This window comes from Lactuca serriola, chromosome 5 (assembly GCF_051521515.1).
Source record: "Lactuca serriola cultivar US96UC23 chromosome 5, Lser_US96UC23_V15, whole genome shotgun sequence".
NCBI lineage: Eukaryota > Viridiplantae > Streptophyta > Magnoliopsida > Asterales > Asteraceae > Lactuca > Lactuca serriola.
This window is the reverse complement of record NC_136412.1, coordinates 186,330,002-186,351,040: the sequence shown is the minus strand read 5'-3', so window position 1 is coordinate 186,351,040 and position 21,039 is coordinate 186,330,002. Positions and strand designations below refer to the sequence as shown.

Below are 21,039 nucleotides of genomic sequence, written 5' to 3'. Positions count from 1 at the left end.
CGTGACCTCTAACATCAAAATGACTTGTTCACATATCAAACTCAACAAAAGTGTTCGACATCCAAATCGAAAATCAACCTAAGACATCTCCAACCCATCTCTATTTTTTTTCCCCATAAATGGAATAAAAAATGGAGTAAGCAGTGTTTCATCTCCAACCCTACTCCATTTTCTACCCCATTTTTTACCCAAGAGAGTATATTTTTGGAATATTCCATTTTTATAACTTATATATATTGTCAAATACACCCCTCTACTAATTAAACTCTATATTTATGATTAATTAATATAAATTAGTATATAACATTATATTATAAATATTAAATATTGTATTTAAATTATTATTAGTAGATAAAATAAACTAAAATTGTATAAAATAAAAATGAAAGAGACTAAAATTGACAACCAAACTTCAGCTCCATTTTTGGAGATATGAATAGTATTCCCCTATATATGGGGGAATACTATTCATATCTCCAAAAATGGAGGTAAAATGGGGTAGGGTTGGAGAAGAATGGGGGAAAAATGAAGTTTGGGGGTGGGTTGGAGATGCCCTAATCACCACATACGGAACCTGATTTCGATACCAAATAACCCAAGCAAACAATTTTGACTCCAAAACTTTTTGTTTTGACTTCAAGCAAATCAACCTTCGTTCTCAACACCAAGATCAATCAGATTAAGTTTGACTTGAAAAAAGTCAACTCAAAATAGAATTCAAACCAACCCTTCAAAATCGGTTTTTCAATCATCGACATCTAAATCAATTAGCAATTCTTGACTCCAAAACGTTAACCTCAGTCTATTCGAATTGGACTTCCAAATAATTGAATTTTGATTTCAAATCCAAAACTCTTTCGATTAAAATCAAGTAAGCACAAACCCATTCGATTCTCAGTAACCAAACAAACACGTTCGTTTTCAATTGACACCTAGTACGACCAGTCTACAAATCGATCTTCAATCTTTGATACTAGGAAGTGAATGAACAACAACAAACTTGTTTGATAGCTCAACAAGTCAGAATTTGACTTTAGTGCATCTCGTTGATACTATTTTGAATAGTATAACTAATGATTTGGGCTTAACAAATATTGTTTGAATATGGGCTCGAGATTCGGATTAATGAATAGTGACGAATTCAACAATTGACTTTGAATGAACAGTATTAGATCAAATATTTGTTAGGAATAGGCTTGGATTAAACAATGAACAATGAATTTCAAAATAAAAGAAATGATGAACACTGAATTTCGAATTTGATAAATTTGTTTTGATTTTTGGAATTTTGATCTAAACAAAAATAATTAGATCAATCAATAGGGTTGAAACAAAATAGATCCAAGCATAACTTTGCACCCTAACACATTTGAAAATCGTTAAACAGATTGCTAGTTTTTATTTATATAAAGTAGACACTTAATATTTGACTTCACAAAATATGTTAATTTTACTTATTCATTTGAAGTATATTAATATGAATACTTGTATTGGATTTCAAATATTAGATCTCACAAAAAGCACATCAATAATATTGTTGATTAAATTTATACACAAATTATTTCGTTTAAATATTCCACGTTTAATAACAATTTCTTTTTATAAAACTCACAGAGTCAAAACCTATGGAACTCACCAACAATTTTTGTTGACGTATTTTAAAAATGTGTATTCTCAGGTAACTAAGAAGTCGGAGGTAGGACATTGGTTCCAAGGAGATTATATTTCCTTTCTTTTGCAATAAACTTAACATACTTCATTATTAATGTTGTGTGTTTAAATTACGATGATGTAATTTCATTTCTAAATTAAAACGTCTGTAATATATTAATTTATGTAAGTTAAACGTTTAATATATGTGGTTGACTATGGTTCCAATTGTAATTGTCACAACCCCGAGGTTTATGTTGTCTGTCCGAGTATGATAGATTGGTATCATAAATAACGACTATACATAACTAAGTATTTTTCTAAAAATACAAATATAGTCTAGGGCTTACTCAAGTAGGCATAGATGTACTGGTATCCTACAAAAACTTAAAAAAAGAATTTTATGAGACATAAATTAGTATTTATTATTGACGTTAAAATTCCATAAAAACTCATCTATGTGTTTAACAAATTATATAAAAACTTAAAACACAAGAATTTATGTCAATTAACCGAATAGGTTTCATAATACATATGCTTTATCACAACTAGACCTAGCTTGGACACCTAAGTTTTATTATGATCGGGCCTTGGGCATTAACCAACCTAAGTGAAATAATTGATAAACTAAAAACTTGGAGTTTTTAAGGAAACAAAAACTTGTCAATAGACACGAATGATTAATAAAATATAATGCTTATATAGATATGAGATAAAGTCGATATATTTAAAACTGTAATATTAATATTTGTTGTTTAGATGGATGAACAACGGATGATGATTCAGCCGCTCGCAGTCGAACCTATTTACCCAGTGTTGCCTGGAGATCCTTACTTTCCAGAATATCATGCAGGGTACCAACCCATTCACCCAACTGATCTTGCACCAATGCAATACGATGAGATCGAGTCGGAACAGGATCCAAAAGAAGAAATATAGGAGGAACCTGAGGAAGATCCTGAAGAAGATATGGATGAAGATGATGAAAATGAAGCGATAATGATAACTAACTCAGAATCATCCGCCTCACCCCTACCTACTCCTAACCGCACTTTCCTTGGATTTTCGTTTCGCCGCTCGAGAAAAACTGCTAGAATTTCATTCCCAAATTGGAAACCTGTTTCCATGAAGTATAAAAAGTGGTCCTCTCACATCAAAAGATGATAGACCAACCTTCCTGGGAAATCAACCAAGGGAACCAATGGAAAACTGATGTAACAGCTCGGATTCCCAGGTATTATTTATTTGTTTATTTTTGATAATTTGTGAGGAGACTCGGCGAGTTGGAGCCTAGACTCGCCGAGTATGATCATGGATTTGGACGCGGGTTCGCGCCTGGACTCGGCGAGTCCGCGCTGTTTAATGAAACCCTAATTTCCCGGCCTTGAGCCCTATTTAAAGGACCTTAAACCCCTCCATTGCGGCTACCTTCGACCTTGTGAGCACCAGAGCAGCTGAAAGTCCTTGTGAGTGTGATAAGGGGCCATTATTCACCATTTTTGTGTGTATTTGCAAGAAAGGAAGAGGAAGGCCAAGCTAGGAGAGTCGGGGAGCTTGGATCTACTCCCATTTCAGCAGAGGAAGCTATTTGAGGTAATATTTTGAGCTTATTCTCGTGTTTTTGTTGATATGGCCAGATCTAGGGTTTCTTCATGCCTTGTTTGCCTTATATTTGGAGTGTGAGAGGTCCCATGGGGAAATGGTACCTAGATCTGGACCCTAGTAGGTCCAGAGAGTCCCAAATGCCATGCTTTATGCCTTTCCTTTTGAGTTGGAGACTTAGATTACCATTTTAGAGGTCATTTCTTCAAAAGAAGCCTTGTAGGCGTTGCATGGTAGCCAAGATTGTGACTTTACGTGATGAATGTGCTTGGGAGGGACAGATCTATGAGTTGTTGGAGCGGATCTGACCTCAGAAGCGAGATTAAGTTGATGCATGGCATGGACTCGCCGAGTCCGAAGAACAGACTCGGCGAGTAGCATGAAGATTGTCCTTAAGCACTCAGCGAGTGGTCTTGCCGAGTTAAGGGTTGACTCAGTGAGTCAGGGAGAGTTAGAGAGGGAGACAGGTGGACTGAGTCGAGCTGGAACTCGCCGAGTTGTTCTTGAGACTCAGCGAGTTGAGTCGTGGTGGCCCCGTGATTCATGCCAGGTGGAACTCGTCGAGTCAGGGGAGTACTCGACGTGTCAAAAGAGGATCCTAGGGAGTCAGTGAACACGTATAGACTCACCGAGTCGCTCTAGTGCACTCGCCGAGTCCGGTCAAAGTTGACCATTGACCGTTGACCAGAGTTGACCAGTGTTGACTTGATGGGGGTAGTCAACCTTAGTTGAGAAAGTGTTAATTAGAGGTATATTGTGTTATAGGAGGATTATAGCTCGGAGGATCGAGCGCAAGTGATTTCCGGGATTTGCGAGTTATCGAGATACGCGAGGTGAGTCTTCTCACTATACTTTACCTTGAGTAGGTAATCAGAGTTATGTGACAGAGTAATTGTATGCTATATGTATGTTATGTGTTGTACTACATTACTTCTATGTGATTTATGTTGTGCATGTTTGTAGAGTTGGAACCGGAAGGTTCCCAGAGTTAGAACCAGTGGGTTCACAGAGTAGGGTCTACGGACCCACAGAGTTATAGCCTCGAGTGGCTAATATGTGTTATGTGTGGTATTTTGGGGAACTCACTAACCTTTGTGCTTACAGTGTTAGTGTTGTTTGTTTCAGGTACTAGTGATGACCGTGGGAAGACGCCGGCCTGATCTGTACACACGCATGGGGTTTTTATGATATGTGATCTTAGGGTTTTGTATGATATGGATTGGAGTCTTAAAACATTGATGTTTTTATGAAAATTAAATGAAAATGTTTTTATTTTATGCGAAAAATTATTTTGAAATTCGCGGTGTTACAACTGAATGGCAGGCTGTGGGAACATTTGAGGAGGGACAAGCATCAGGAGCTGCACAGGGACAAACATCAGGAACTGCACCCCCACCGTCTATGGACATTGATGATCTTTCTTCCCTCTTTGAGCAGAACACTTGCTTGCAGGGACAAGTATGGCACGTCGGCGACGAATCGAGCACAATGCAAGGACACACAATGCAAATGAAGAGACAAATGGCACGGATGGGAAAGCAAATAGATCAATATGAGATCTCATAAGAAAATCTCCATCAAAGTATGATCTACCACCATAGTAACTAGATGAATAGAAATTCGAGAATGACTAGTACGGAGACTCAAAATCTAATCGCCCTTTCAATATAAACTGAGTATAAGAGAGGTATGCAACATTAGAAGAAACTTACGAAGCACTAGTAGAGAAACACACAGTCATGCAAGAAAAGTATGAGGATATGTCCAATACACTGGCTAAATTTATGAACTTTTATTAAAGTGTCGGGGCAAGTTTTTTTGAGAAACTTGAAATCTTTTGTGACAAACTGTTAGAATAATAAATAGTAGATCAATAGAATCTAAGCAGGTATATGAATCAAAACCAAGAACACAATGATCGAAAATGTGCTAAATGATTAACAACCACTGCTTTAGAAGAGCTCGATAAAGAACTTCTACTGTAAAGGCAGTTTAGGGTAAGTACAATCGATATTAATCACGATGCATGCATGCACTATAAATAGTCTAACCCTAGCACATTAAAAATCGGGTGGACAGGCCCAGCCCGTTACAAAGATGGACTATAAACGTTACAATACAATATTGACACAACACTAAATAACCCAACAATCTCCCCTTTTGTGTTAACAAGGAAGGTAGATCTTCATTGTTGTTGGCGCTTCTGAAATGTAAATAGTTTCGACATTATGCCCAACAAGGTCTTGCGAACCTGGATGTACCAGTTAATCATATCCGCGAAACATTTCTTTTCCCCTACACTATTCACTTTGCATTGATCCATGAACTCCAAAATGTATTGTAGGCAAGAGGTGGAGTATAGATGCTTGTCGGATAGGTAGAAGCAAACTTTGTGAAAATCTGCATCAGCCCTTTCTTTTATTTGGAAAGCCAAACACCAGCCATCTATTCGTATTCTCCCCAACTTCATATTTTTGAAATCTTTTGGAGCTTCCTTGGGCAACACTATTAGATTCTTTCGGAGGACTGATGCAATAGCCACATCCATCTTACCCACTTCCTGGATGTACGAGATCAACATCCTTTTGAGATGTGCCACGATCAGTTCAAATTTCTATTCATCCTTTAGCAGGAGATGGACTGGAGAAATCCAATTATAGGGGTTTAGGCATGGCAAATCAGCAAGAGTAAACTCAAACACTAAACTCGTAGCTCCTCTTGTAACTTTGAAACGGGCATTTAGGAAGCTTTCAGTTTCAATAGGGCCAGAAACCTTCACAACAAAGATTTTATTTGAGCTCCAGGTTTCGTATTGAGGATTCATGTACTTTAGATAAAATAAAAAGAGCATCTAATCACAATTATTGTCAGAAAGAGGAACATTGGAAGCATTTTCAAAATACTGAAACTGAAATGTCTTTGAAGTAATCAGTAGATCAAGCTACGAGTCCGGTCTGTTCTCCAATTGTAAAGACACAACGGGCGCTAACCAATACACGATCAGATTATCAATTGCTTCATTCAATATACATTCCATTGACCAGAGTGGGAAAATAAGTTTTTGAGTTTTGAAAGTGATTTTGGCTTCACGGGCATTTCTTTCTTTTTCTTCAGCTTCCCTGAGAATGCGATGATTTTCGTCAATTTCTGTACGACGAGCCTTCCTTCTTAATTTCTCATTTTCATCTTCTTCTTCCTCATCATTGTCATAAATCAATTTTTATTTTCCTCTCGAACCCAAAGCTACATTAACCTTCGGTTTGTATGAATTTGGCTTTTGTTCTTGATCATTTTCCCCACCAGTTTCTATTATAACGCCAGATGTTCTCGCCGGTTGTCCCCATAGTTTTGGAATAGAAGATTCCAAAACACCTTGAATTCGGTCTAACATGGAGAAGACAGGCTTCAATTTTCAGCCAGATACTGACGAACAGAGACGGTGAGGAGAGAATTACGAGTCATGATCAGACTGTGCAAATCGACATTCACATCAGCAACACAACTATGGATAACATCTCTCTCTGATTTTAGTTCAACAATCTGGGAATTCGCATGCATTAACTTTACTGAGAGAACCTTCACCCTCTCAGTTTTAATAGCAAGCTCATCCATTATCTTGTTCTCATAAGATAGATCAACCTGATGTTTTTCAATTTAGGAGGAGATGGATGCTTGGAAATCAGAATTTTCAATTTTAATCTCAGAGCGAACCTTCGTAAGAGCCGCCTTTTTAGATTGGAAAGTAGAAACAAGGTTGTTTATGGTTATGCTCACAGAGGTTGTGTTGTGTTAAGATGAAGTACGAAAGTCCTACATAAAGTTTTTAATATTTGAAAATAGTTTATCGACTTTTTTAGTCGTTTCCTTGCAAGTCTTTTCAGAATCAACAATTGCTTTGTTTGTGAGAGTGAGATTGGCAGCATGCTCCTTAGTAAGTGTTTCAAGGAAGGCTTTAATAGTGGCCAGGGATTATTCACTGTTGGAAGAGGCTTTGGTGGACTCAAGTAAAGAATCCAACTTGGTATTTAGGGATTTGAACTGCCCTATTATAATTGGAGCATCATCTTCAACACTTTCTGGTTGAACATGGAAAAGGACGTAGGAAAAGTCTTCAAAAACATCTCGATCATCACCGAATATTGTATCTGGATCATCTTGGTGTAAAGGTGATCTGGGAGTAGTATCAACACCATAAGAGAAACCAGAAGTCCTTTCCCCCGTATCAAATACGTTGACAGTGACCGATGGTGTACTAGTGGTTGTTGTTGTTGTTGCAGTTGAGTCTGTGAACAATGGAGTAGTATGAGCAGCAGAGATCTATGGTTGCAAAACTCCAACAAATACAGGTGGAGATGGAGTGATTATGATAGGAGTTGTAATTGTAGTAGGATAAGGTGGAGTAGAATACTCGAAAAAATCGTTTGTAATGGGAACATAAGTGGGCACTGAAAATGTTACCATAGGATTGGTAGTGAATGGGTCATACCATCGGTCGCGAAGTCACAACAGTGTCAACGTTTACGTGCTGGACTTGCTCTTGTGTGCGAATGTCGGAGATGGTGTTGGACTCCAAATCCACCTCAACACTTGGTATAGGTGTCCTAGGCTTGTAAGCGATTCGCTTGACTTTCTTCTTTGGAGTTGAAGCAGGCTCAGAGGGTCCAACCTTCGTTTTTTGCTTACCTTCTATCTTAGGCTTGCCAGCCTCTTCTAAAACCTATCGCATCGCAGCTTTTAAAGGGCGAGCACCTGAAGCCAGTTGTCGGTGATATACGTTGATAACTTCACTATCAACTGAAATGTTTCGAAGCATCACTTCTGGAATAGATCCGATGAAGGTAAACCGCGAACTATCTGACAGAATAATGTTTGAAGTGTGGAAAATGAGAATGGCAGCTATTATTGAACAGTCAGTTACCGGAATGTTGAGGCGATTGATAGCCCTCTGAACAATAATATACCAATTAAAATCATGCATAGGATATCTCATTGTGCCTTGTAACAGAAAGTGTACTCTAGAAAAGTTGAGCCCAAAGCACTGAACCATAATCGAGATTGACTCCTGAGTAAACACCATAGATGATTGTGAGAAAAAACGTACTTGCGCTGTTTGAGTCGGTCACCCTTTCCGAAAAACTCTTGAATATTAGGATAAACAACCCATTCCACATAGGTGGAAGGTTAGGGTTCTTGAACTTGGAGACGACAACAAGATACTCCATGTAACCCATCTGTTAGAACCTCTCCAGAATAGCAAAATTAGATATGGTTTCGGGATCAATCAAATCCTTATCAGAAGGAAACCCCATTAAGCGACTAAAACTGGACTTTGTCATGTAGGAATGTTGCTTACCCAGCTCGAAAGTGATAGTTGTAGTACTCTCTTCAAAATAGGCAGTAGAGAAAGCTTTGGAGAGAAGAACCAAAGGTACGTTCTTTGTCTTTGATAGAGTAGTAGGAAGAGGAGAGTGATCAACGGTTGGAGAAAAGCATCATACTTGGATGGATCAAGGTCCAAGATGAGATTCTGGTTATCCTTAATGCCCAGTAATGTTGATTGAGCCATTTTTTCATTAACTCAAGAAGACGCAGCCACAAATTTTGTTGAAGATGATGATGAACAGTCCTTGAGAGAGAGAAGGGCTTTTCTTGCGCTGGAAGGAGAATTTCTTTGAAAACAGTGCATAAAAGTGAATCGTCAAATTTCCTTATATACGGTATGATAGGTGAGAGAAAACCAGTGTTTGGTGCTCCATAATCTCTAAAAAAGCACCTAAAAAGGCATGACAGGTTGGCATGTGTCAACGTTATGTCAGGCGGTGTGATGTCAGTGTCAGTTTGAAATCTTCATGCACCAAAATGGCAATCTTATTCATTAAATACCATCATTTCAGTTGTCCACTTGCGCAATTGTTCACCATAACCTATACTCCGAATCTGAAAGTAACCATTAGGATTATGAACCAGACTTTTTGAAAATCACAAAGATCTTCATGTAAGAGTGTGCCAATGATAAAGAAATAAATCTATATATATATATATATATATATATATATATATATATATAGGATTCTAGTGATGTCTCAATTGACATAAAGCTGATGGATCCCGAGAAATGATCTCTTCCTTCAAAGTCAAGAAAGACTCTGAAGTGCCTGTGTGGTGTCCCGTTGAATTATGATCATTTGTTTGTTAAGAAACAGTGAAAGGCTTCTTTTTAATAAGGCGAAATGGTGGCTTAATCTTCAACCAAACTCTGAAATTTAATATAAGTCCGGACGTTCATATGAAGTACTTTTCTAACCAGTCTAGTCAAAAGAACAAGTATGCTTTGGAAATTTTTGAGTGGCTAAATAATATAGAAATATCAAGAGAAGAAAATACTAGATCTAATGCGAAAAAACCTCTTAGGTATAGAAAATTTCATTAAGATCTCACAAAAATAAAAAGAGATTTAAAGGTACTAACCATGAAGGTGGATATTTGTTATTTCCATGGTGACAAGCTAGAACATATTAATTGTTCACCGTAAATTCTGAAATTTATGTTGGATTTTAGGTTTCACATAATTCGTGGTAATAACGAAATTCAAATCATAAACCCAGAAGTTGTGTAACCGTAAACCTCAGTGGTAATATTTGAGAGTCTCAAGGATTACATTAATGGAAACGAAAATTATGGAGAAGTAGTTGGAGGTGGTTTTGAAGAGAAATGTATGTATGTTATATGAAAGTGACTAAGCACTCAACTTTTAACTCAATATGAGAAGAGTAAGGTAACTCAACGAATTACGTGAATATTAGCCTGATTAGGAAGAAAAGATTGGTATTATCGATTCATTAAGGCTTCGAACATAAAGTCTCAGAGGCTTCAGACAACATGCAGTAGCATGCTTCTAGGGACAATTAACTAGTGCAAAGTTTCGGAATATATACATGTCCCATTATTTAGAATTGAGAGTGTTCCTTCAGTCCTGCTCCATTATCTAATTTTTTTGGTGTTTTAATGTTATCATGAAAAGAAATAAAAATTAAAAGATCAAGAAAATACTTTTCTATTTTGGAGTTTTTCTGAAATCGAAATAAAACAGAAATTAAGAAAATATTTTTGGATTTTTGATTTTTCTAAAAAAGAAATGAAAACAGAAAAATTAAATAAGTAGTAACAAATGAAATATACAAAAGCATACAGAAAGTTCTGAACCTCCGAATGAAAAGTGTACCGCGAGTCGCAACGAGCATTCGTACTAATTCACAGTGTGAACAGTAGACTACGAATCATTACGAGCGTTCGCACCAATTTGCAGTTCAACCCATAGTTTCTGAGTGCAAAGGTGGTTTCGGAACTGATCCAACTTCGATCATTCCTAAGCCTTGAAGAATGCAATTAAAAGTTTTTTCAGGTAATGCTTTTGTAAAGATGTTGACCATCCGATAAGCCGATCTAACAAAGTGGATTTCGACATTTCCATCTTCCACGTGATCTTTTATGAAGTGATACCTCAATGCGATGTGTTTGGTGTTGGAGTGCAGTACCGATTTGTAACAGATGCAAATGACGCTTTCAGAATCGTAGTATAAGGGTATTATCTTCATATTAATACCATACTCGCAAAGCTGACTTTGTATCTAGATTACTTACGAGGTACACGAGGCTACTGCAATGAACTCAACTTCAGCAGTAGAGAAGGAGACGCAAGTTTGCTTTTGCGATTGCCAACTACGAGTTCATCAACAAATTGATATCCTCCCATTGTACTTTTTCGATCTAGACCGCAACCTCCGAGATCAGCGTCAGAGAACGCTTGCACAAAAAATCCTGAGCTTGAAGGATACCAAATTCCAAGCGAGGTTGTTCGTTTAAGATATCTGAAGATGTTCTTCACAGGGATCATGCGGGGTTCGCGAGGATTTGCATGAAAACTGGCACAATAGCAAATAGAAAACATAATCTCTGGATGACTAACAGTTAGATACATCAATGAACCTATCATTTGATGATAGAGTGATATATCAGCACCTGGTTTGTCTAATGATGGTGTTAGTTTCGTTCCAAGTGCCATTGGAACCTTCACCTTCGAATCTCCCACAATTCCAAACTTCACAAGTCTTCATATAAGCCTCCTAATTGATAAAGATTCCCTCATGACTCTATCTTATACTCAAACCAAGGAAAAAGTTAATTGGACCCATTGAGCTCATCTCAAACTTAGTTTCCATCAACTTTAGGAACTCAACAGTTAATCTAGGATTAGTAGACCCGGAAATGATATCATCAACATAGATTTGGATGATCATCAAATGGTCACCATCTTTCTTACGAAAGAAGATTGGGTCGACCGAGCTTTTTTTAAATTTAGATTGTTTTAAGAATATAGTAAGAGTTTCATACCATGCTCGTGGAGCTTGCTTCTGACCATAAACTGCTTTACCCAGAATGTTACATTGGTTAGGATGCTTTTCATTTACGAATCCTGGTGGTTGCTCCACATACACTGTCTCTTCTAGTTCGCCATTTAGAAAAGGCACTTTTGACATCCATTTGATATACTTCAATGTTCTTGTGAGCTGCATAGGCCAGGAAAATGCGAACAGACTCCAGTCTCGTAACTGGTGCAAAATTTTCCTCGTAATCTATGCCTTCGTCTTGGAAATACACTTTAACGACTAACCGAGCCTTGTTTTGTATCACATTAACTTCTTTGTCAAACTTATTACAAAACACCCATTTGAGACCAACGACAGAAGCATCCTTCGGAGTTGGAATTAGCCTCCAAACCGTGTTACGTTCAAACTCATTGAGCTCTTCTTGCATTGCTTGCACCCAATCAGAATGATCAAGAGCAATCTTAACATTTTGGGCTTAATGTTGGAGATAAACGAATTGAACATGAAAAATTCCATTTTGGAGAATAATGCAGTCCGATTCGCCTTTTGTTGTGCTCTCGTAAGAACTCCTAAGGAGGCTTCTCCGATTACTTGTGTTTTTGGATGATCTTTGTTCCATTTGGTTAGTGGAGGGTAATTTCATATATGTTATGTTATGTAAGCATATGTTAACTTTGTTGTTATGGGGTGTAACAAAAATAAAAATTTATACCACTAACAATAGGTCTTTACGTTTTGGTACACCATAAGGATGAACTGTAATTGGAAAAATATTGTTTAACATATTGATGCTTAATATGTTTATATGTTTAAAACTTTTCTAAACTATTGAACAAATAATTTGTTTAAATGCTAAAATTACGAATGATTACCAAACATTGAAAACATAACCTCTATTACTAAATAGCAAATCAAAAATACCTTCGAAAAGAAACACAACGTTACACCCAGAAGTAGCATGAACTACTGGACGAACCTGAAGAGGCCGACCAGCAACAAGGGTTGTATCGACTCAGACAACCGAAACCCCAACTTCTAGCACTCCAATGCCACCACCCCCTGAGTCAAGATTTCATCAAACCACGTCAGAACTAGAACAACTAGTATCGAAACGTATTACAATCGCAATGGAAAGTGCAAGAAGTTTAGACAATAGAAGGCCATTCGTGGAGGTAAATGGACTGGGAAATAGACTGGGAAGCACACTTCACTCACATCCATAGGAGCCTATAAGAAATTGGTACTATAAGGATTTCACGAATTGTAAGCCAATAAACTTCTATGGGAATGAAGGTGTTGTGGGATTAACTCAATGGATTGAGAAAGTTGAAGCTATTTTCGATATTTGCTACTGCCCTAACAACATCAAGGTACGTTTTTCCGCATGCACATTTATGGAGGGATCCTTGACATGGTGGACTGATCATGTGAAGAATTTGTTTGTCTCAGTTTCTAACTCAATGTCCTAGAAAAACTTGAAAGCACTCTTAATAGAGGATTATTGCCAATGAGATGAAGTACAAGCATTGGGACATGAACTATGGAACCTGAAAATGAAAGGGTCTAATCCCAAAGGCTACACCACAAGGTTTAATGATCTGGCTCTTCTATGCCCTAGCATGGTGAACCTAGAAAGCAAGAAAGTGGAGTGCTATGTGTGGGGGCTAGCACCAAAGATAAAAGAGATGGTACTTTCGTCAAAACCTACCACATACCTAAATGCTAAGCGCCTAGATCTACAATTGACGAAAAATGAAATCGAGAAAGGATCAATGGTAGCAAGAGTTGAGATTCCAAAAGTCAACAACAATCACCACAAGCTAAAGTTAAATAGAGAATACCAAGGTCAATAGAAAAAGCATCAGGTTAAAAAGGTGTATGTTGGAACACCAGCCCCGACTCAAACTCCACAACAGAGTTACATTTGAAGTAAAGCATTATGCATGAAATGAAACTGACACCACGTTGGGGAATGTTTACATTGTGCCACATACAACAGGAAAGGTCATATTGTAAACTTTTGTCGAACCACAACACTTGCTGCAAGAATTTAGGACAATGGTACCAGATCGGAGTCTGGTGGAGGAGGAACTTGTTATGAATGCTGAGAGAAAGGGAACTACAAGTGAAATTTTCCTAAGTTAAGGAAAGGTGTTGGAATTGCTCGTGATCAGGCTTTTGTGATTGGAAAAAAAGATGCTATACAAGATCCCTCGGTGGTTACCGGTACGTTCCTCATCAATAATTTATATGCTACGATTCTCTTTGACTCTGTTGCTAATAGAAGTTTCATAAGTCCATCATTTAAACGACTATTAGATCACGGGTCTAGTAAGTTAGATGTATCATATGAAGTAGAAATAGCAAATGGTCAGATAGAGAACCACTGAAATCTTACGTAACTCTGTTTTTACCCTGAATGGTCATGCATTCCCGGTCAATCTGATGCCTATGCCAATCGGAAGCTTCAATCTTATCATCGATATGGATTGGCTGTCTCTTCACCGTGCTGAAATTCTGTGTTTTGAAAAAGCTGTGCGACGAACTCTACCTAACGGAGAGACCATGGTTATCTACGGTGACAAATCGGGTCAAAACTTAAATCTTATCTCTTAAACTAAGGCACAAAAATATCTACACAAGAGGTGTTATGCCTTTTGGCACATGTAATAGATAAGAAGTGCAAGGAAAAAGAAATCAAGGACATACCCTATGTATGTGACTATCCTGATGTATTTCCCAAAGATTTATCTGGATTGATGACAAGTCATAGCATCAAGCTCTGAATTGACTTAATTCTAAGAGCAGCTCTAGTAGCGAGATCTCCCTATAGATTGGCCCCCTCATAAATGCATGAGATTTCAAGTCAATTAGAAGAACTTCTTGACAAGGGTTTTATTAGACCAAGTTTCTCACCTTGGGGAGCGCCAGTCTTAATTGTTAAGAAGAAAGATGGGTCATTCAGGATGTGTATCAATTATTAGGAGTTGAAGAAACTAACAATCAAGAATAATTATCCACTCCCTAGAATAGACGACCAATTTTACCAAATTCAGAGATTTAGTTACCATTAAAAGATGGATCTAAGATTTGGGTATCATCAGCTAAAAGTAACAGAAGAGGATGTTCCAAAAACAACATTTAGAACTCGATATGGCCAATACAAATTTCTAGTTATGTCCCTTGGATTGACCAATGCTCTAGCGGTATTCATGGACCTCATGAACCATGTATGCAAACCATACTTGGATAATTCGTAATTGTGTTCATTGACGACATATTAATCTATTCATGAACCAAAGAGGAACACGGTCAAAATTTGAAATTGATCTTGGAACTACTAAGAAAGGAAAATTTGTACACAAAATTCTCCAAATGAGAATTTTAGATTAGAGAAGTACACTTCCTAGGGCATGTGATAAGTAACAAAGGGATATATGTGGACACAGGAAGATCGAAGAGGCTAAGAATTGGGATGCACCTAGGACACCAACCGAAGTGCGACAATTCTTATTCCCTGCCGGCTACTATAGGAGATTCATAGAGAATTTTTCCAAGATAGCCAAGCCTTTCACTACATTAACTCAAAAAAAAATCAAAGTTCGACTGGGGGGACAAGCAGGAAAATTAATTCCAAAAGTTGAAACAGATGTTGTGTATTGCATCAATTATATCCTTACCTAAAGGAGCCAAAGACTTTGTCGTATACTTTGATGCGTCAATCCAGGGATTGGGGTGTGTATTAATGCAGAGGGAGAAAGTCATTGCATATGCCTCTCGACAACTCAAAAACCATGAAAATAACTACATGACCCACGACCTTGAATTGGTAGCAGCAGTCTTTGCGTTGAAGATATGGAGATACTACTTATATGGAACCAAGAGTATAATTTTCACTAACCATAAGAGCCTCAAACACATATTTGATCAAAAAAACTAAATATGAGGCAAAGAAGATGGATCGAGTTGCTGAACAATTACGAGTGTGAGATCTGGTATCAACCTGGAAAGGAAAATGTTGTAGTTGTCGCTTTAGTCCTAAGGAACATGTGAAATCCCAACGAGTAAAAGCAATAACTATGACCATCCATTCCAACCTTAACACACAGATTCGTGAAGCTCAATTGGATGCACTGAAAGAAGAAAATGTTGTGCGGGAAGCTTTACGGGGAATGGATAAGCATTTCGAGCTTAAAGATGATGGAACCCGTTATTTCATGAACAAAATATGGACACCAAGGTTTGGTGACATTAGAAGCTTAGTCTTGAATGAAGCTCATAGATCAAGGTATTCAGTACATCCTGGATACGATAAGATTTATCTGGTTATGGAGAAATTATATTGGTGGCCTAACATGAAAGCTGGTAGTGCCACATATATGGGCAAATGTCTGACCTGTTCTAAAATATACGTAGCGCATGAAAAGCCCTCGGGATTACTACAACAATCTGACATTCCCGAGTAGAAATGGGAACAGATTGCAATGGAATTTATCACAAAGCTTCCTATGACCCCTAATGGTTACGAAACTATATAGGTAGTGGCCTGACTAACTAAGTCTGCCCATTTCCTACCAATCAAGGAAACTGACAAGATGGAAAAGATTATGTGAACGTATCTTAGGGAAATTTTCAAGCTTTACGGGGTGCCAATTTTTATTATCTCTGATAGAGATAGTAGGTTCACCTCTAGATTCTGGAAATCACTTCAAAAATCTATTGGAACTCACTTAGATATGAGCACGGCTTGCCACCCCCATATTGATGATAAAAGTGATCGAACCATTCAGATACTGGAAGATATGCTTCGGTCTTGTGTGATCGACTTTGGAAATTCTTGGGATACTCATCTGTCATTGATTGAGTTTTCCTATAATAATAGTTATGAAACTAGCCTTAAAGAATTGCTATGAAGCTTTGTACGGACAAAAGTATCGATCACCTATAAACTGGGCAGAGGTCAGAGATACTCAATTAGCTCGTGAACAGACAAATGACACACTGCATACCAGGCTAGAGATAATCCACTAAACAACCTAGAAGATCATCCAGATCAAAGATTGACTTAAGGCAGTCCGTGACTGTCAGAAAAGTTATGCTGATGTACGGAGTAAGCTTCTAGAATTCCAGGTTGGAGACCGTGTGATGTTAAAAGTCTCACCCTGGAAAGGTATGATTCGTTTTGGCAAAAGAGGCAAGCTTAACCCAAGATACATTGGACCTTTTGAAATCCTTGACGGAATTGGTCATGTGGCTTATCAACTAAAACTACCTCAACAACTGAGTAAAGTGCATGATGTATTCCATGTGTCAAACTTCAAAAAGTGTTTTTTAGATGATACCAACGTAATACCACTCGATGAGATTCAACTATAGACGAAACTTCACTTCATCGAAGAACATATGAAAATTATGGATTGAGAAGTAAAACGTTTAAAACAAAGTCGTATCCCAATTGTGAAAGTTCAATGCAACTCTTAGTGGGGGCTAAAATTCACCTGGGAACATGAGGATCAGATGAAAAAGAAATACCCCCAATTTTTTTGTGATATCCCGTCTACAAGTTGAATTTCGGGACGACATTCATTTAACGGAGGGAGAATGTAACAATTGGCGAAAATATAGACTTTTGTACGATAATCTATATAAATAATAGATAACGAATATCATATTATCTAAAAATTTTGACAGAATTTGTTACAATTTAGATAATTATTTGAGGAAATTTCATGATCTAATACTTTGTCTAATAACGATTTTATTTTATAATCCTATCTGGAATCGATTTTGTGAAAATGATTGAATGAAAACTCATGTGTTCAAAAATATTATATTTACACGGCTTCGTGTAACGGAAAAATTTTAGAATGGTTATGCTTGATACCATCAATGAAATTTCATACCCATTTGTAAGAAATCAAACTTAGTCATTTATGAACAAAGACAATGGAAAAGAAGTAATATTTTTATCAAATGATAAATATGTCAAACTACACCATGGACAATCAAATTTTTATGCATTTTGTAAAAATATAAAATGAAATTTATATAAAAAGTAATTAAAAATACTCTAGCATTTATGGATTATACATACAGGTATAAACATTGAAAAGACAAATACATGCATTCTATATTTATAATCTATGTTGCCATTTTATAACAATTATCTTATCTATAAAATATCTAAATATAAAATGAGAAATGATAAGCACGAAGGGTCTAACAAAGATGAAAGATTACAGGAATATAAGGTCACATATCAAATAAAAGATAAGCTATCAATTCATTTTAAAAACATTCCTAGGCAAGTAGCCACAAAATTTTCAAATATACTACCTATATACTCATTTCATGCACATGCATAGCTTGACCTTTCACCCTCCATTTCATTGCTCACCTTCTTGTTGGGAATATTAGGGTTTGCGGTGGAGATCTGGATACCAGCTTGGATCGTGATATCACTTTCTGAACTGATATTTCTACCCTATGCATTGGTTACAAGAAATTCAGCCTAGGATAATCCAAGTGGACACTTACGTTTCTAGGCATAGAAAATGTAAGCTAATATGCTAAAGGGTTTTGTGAATGTGTGATGCAAAACGAGACCTAAAGAAAAGTCCCCCTTCTGGAAAGGAAGAGTTGTTTATATACTAAACACGATTAGGATTTCATTAGGGTTGAGCCGTCATTAGTTGCTTTGGAAGCAAGTAATATTAATCCAGATTAGGGTTACCAAAAACTAACGAGTTTCGTTAGTTTTACCATAATCACCCTCAGCAAGACCCCAGCCACGGGCTCTGCCCCTTGGACTCCGCTAGGGGTGCTGCCCCTAGACCCCGCCATAGGGGCGCTACCCCTTTGGAAATCCTGTACCTGGGGGCGCTGCCCCCGGACACTCGACTAGTCGTCGAACCGGCTTCTGACTCGATCTTATACATGAGTGCACTCCGCACAACCCCGTACATGTATTAGAGTACAAGTCATGAAACCCCTTAGCTCACATGTTAGTTCCAGTTACTTAAAATGACATGGTGACACTAAAATCACCAACAATCCTCCCCCATTTTAGTGTAACCCTTGAACCAACATAACCTTATCAACAACAAACCAAACTAGTACATAATGAAAATATCGAAACGATTGAATTTCCACTTAGTATCATACACTTTCAAATACTTGAGAATTAGGGTGTTCTAAGAATTGAACCCATCAACCCATTTGAATACTAGAAAGTAAAATACATACTAGTTTATTGAAATTCTAGCATAATACAACTTGACACTATTATAAAGTCGTGTGTCCCAATCCTCTCATGATCGTATCAAGGTCAAGTCCACAACCTCTTGAAATGCGGCTACACTTCACAATCACGTAGGTAACTCCTTTCCATGTATCTGCACATACATTTATCAAAGGAATTATTAAGAAGTTAAACTTCAACCTGGCTAACTTACAGAACCGAACACATACCTGGGATGAATACTTCATGTGTTCCAATCTATAAGTATGAGCTTTCCACATTGAATTCAACTCCTAACATTATATTAGGAGGGAATTGGGTGTCTCATCATTATAGAATTAAATGGACTTTAATCCCATCCCGATTACAGACTTGTGCACTAAGTCTCTTGTCAGACCTTTAGTCAAGTGATCTGCCAAATTTTGTTGCGATTTCACAAACTCAACCGAAATCACACCATTCATGATTAGTTCTCTAATCATAATATGTCTAACACCTAGGTGTCTAGACTTTCCATTATAAACCTGACTATATGCTTTAGCCAAAGCGGCAACGCTATCACAAAGGATAGAAATAGGTGCCATCGGTTTAGACCACAAAGGAATCTCATAGACCAAATTCCTTAGCTACTCTGCTTCTTTACCAACAGCTGCTAATGCAACAAACTCAGATTCCATTGTCGAGTTTGTAATGCAAGATTGCTTCTTGGAAGCCCAAGAAATGGCACCTCCCCCAAGCAAGAATACCCAACCAGAAGTTGAGGAATGGTCCTCCATGTTGGTAATCCAACTTGCATCTGAATTACCTTCTAAAACCGAAGGACTCCCCAAGTAACACAAACCATAATTCATGGTTCCCTTGAGATACTTAAACACTGTATTCACTGCTTGACAATGTTGAGCACTAGGATTGCTAGTGTACCTGCTGAACTTACCCACAGCAAACGCAATATCAGGTTTGGTACTTGTCATGGCATACATCAAGCTACCAATAGCCTTAGAGTATTCCAATTGTGAAATGGGAATACCATTATTTGGCATTAATTTCACACTTGGGTCCATAGGAGTACTCACAGAAGAACACTTGGTAAAATTAAACCGCTTGAGAATTTTCTCAATATAATGACTTTGAGTCATTACCAATCCTTTGTTCATCCTCTTAATTCTTATTCCAAGAATTACATCAGCCTCTCCTAAATCTTTCTTGGAAAAATTGGATGACAACAATTTCTTTGTTTCATCCAAATTACATCAGCCTCTCCTAAATCATGGGAAACTTGGATGACAACAATTTCTTTGTTTCATCCACTTGATTTTGGTTGGTACCAAAAATTAACATGTCATCTACATATAAGCAAATGATCACTCCAGCTCTAGTAGCATCATCAAATCTACTATAAACACATTTTTCACATTGGTTTGTTTTAAAACCAAAAGACAAAATCACCTCATTAAATTTTTGATGCCATTGTTTAGGCGCTTGTTTCAGCCCATACAAAGATTTGACAAGTTTACAAACCATATGCTCTTTACCGGGCATAATGAAACCTTCTAGTTGTTTCATGTAAACTTCCTCATCAAGATCACCATTTAAAAAGGTTGTTTTCACATCCATTTGGTGAATAACCAGATTGTGGATACTTGCCAAGGCAACCAACAATCTAATAGTAGAAATACATGCAACTGGAGCATACGTATCAAAATAGTCAATACCGGCTTTTTGTCTAAAACCTTGAATGACTAACCGGGTTTTGAATTTGTCAATAGTCCGATTAACATTCATTTTCTTTTTGAAAATCCATTTGCAACCAAGAGGTTTAGAGCCCGGAGGCAAATCAGACAACACCCATGTATTGTTCTCAACAATTGATGACATTTCATCATCAATTTCTTCCTTAAAAAAGGCACTATCACATGACTCCATGGCCTCTTGATAATTCTTAGGATCATCTTCAATACTATAGCAATAAGAGTATTCAAGATTAATTTCAACCCTTGAACCTTCCACAAAGTACAGTTGGAAGTCGGGTCCGAAATTTTTCGCAACTTGACCTCTTTTGCTTCTATGAATATCTTGTGGTTCTTGCACGATACCACCATCTTGAATTTCTGAATTTTGCTCTTTATTAGCATCAAAAGTCATATCCTTAGGCCTTTGAAT

At 37.3% G+C, this 21,039-nt stretch overlaps 1 protein-coding gene and 1 pseudogene across 1 annotated transcript; one reads left to right on the top strand and one right to left on the bottom strand.

Annotated features, from left to right (window-relative positions):
- The first annotated feature begins 15,718 nt into the window (after positions 1–15,718).
- LOC145050020 (uncharacterized) lies at positions 15,719–16,105 on the top strand. Its single transcript, XM_078998337.1, has one exon. The coding sequence runs from the start codon at positions 15,719–15,721 to the stop codon at positions 16,103–16,105; it is 387 nt and encodes a 128-aa protein (XP_078854463.1).
- Positions 16,106–19,505: 3,400 nt separating this feature from the next.
- Positions 19,506–20,015, bottom strand: LOC145050019 (secreted RxLR effector protein 161 pseudogene; annotated as a pseudogene).
- Positions 20,016–21,039: the final 1,024 nt, after the last annotated feature.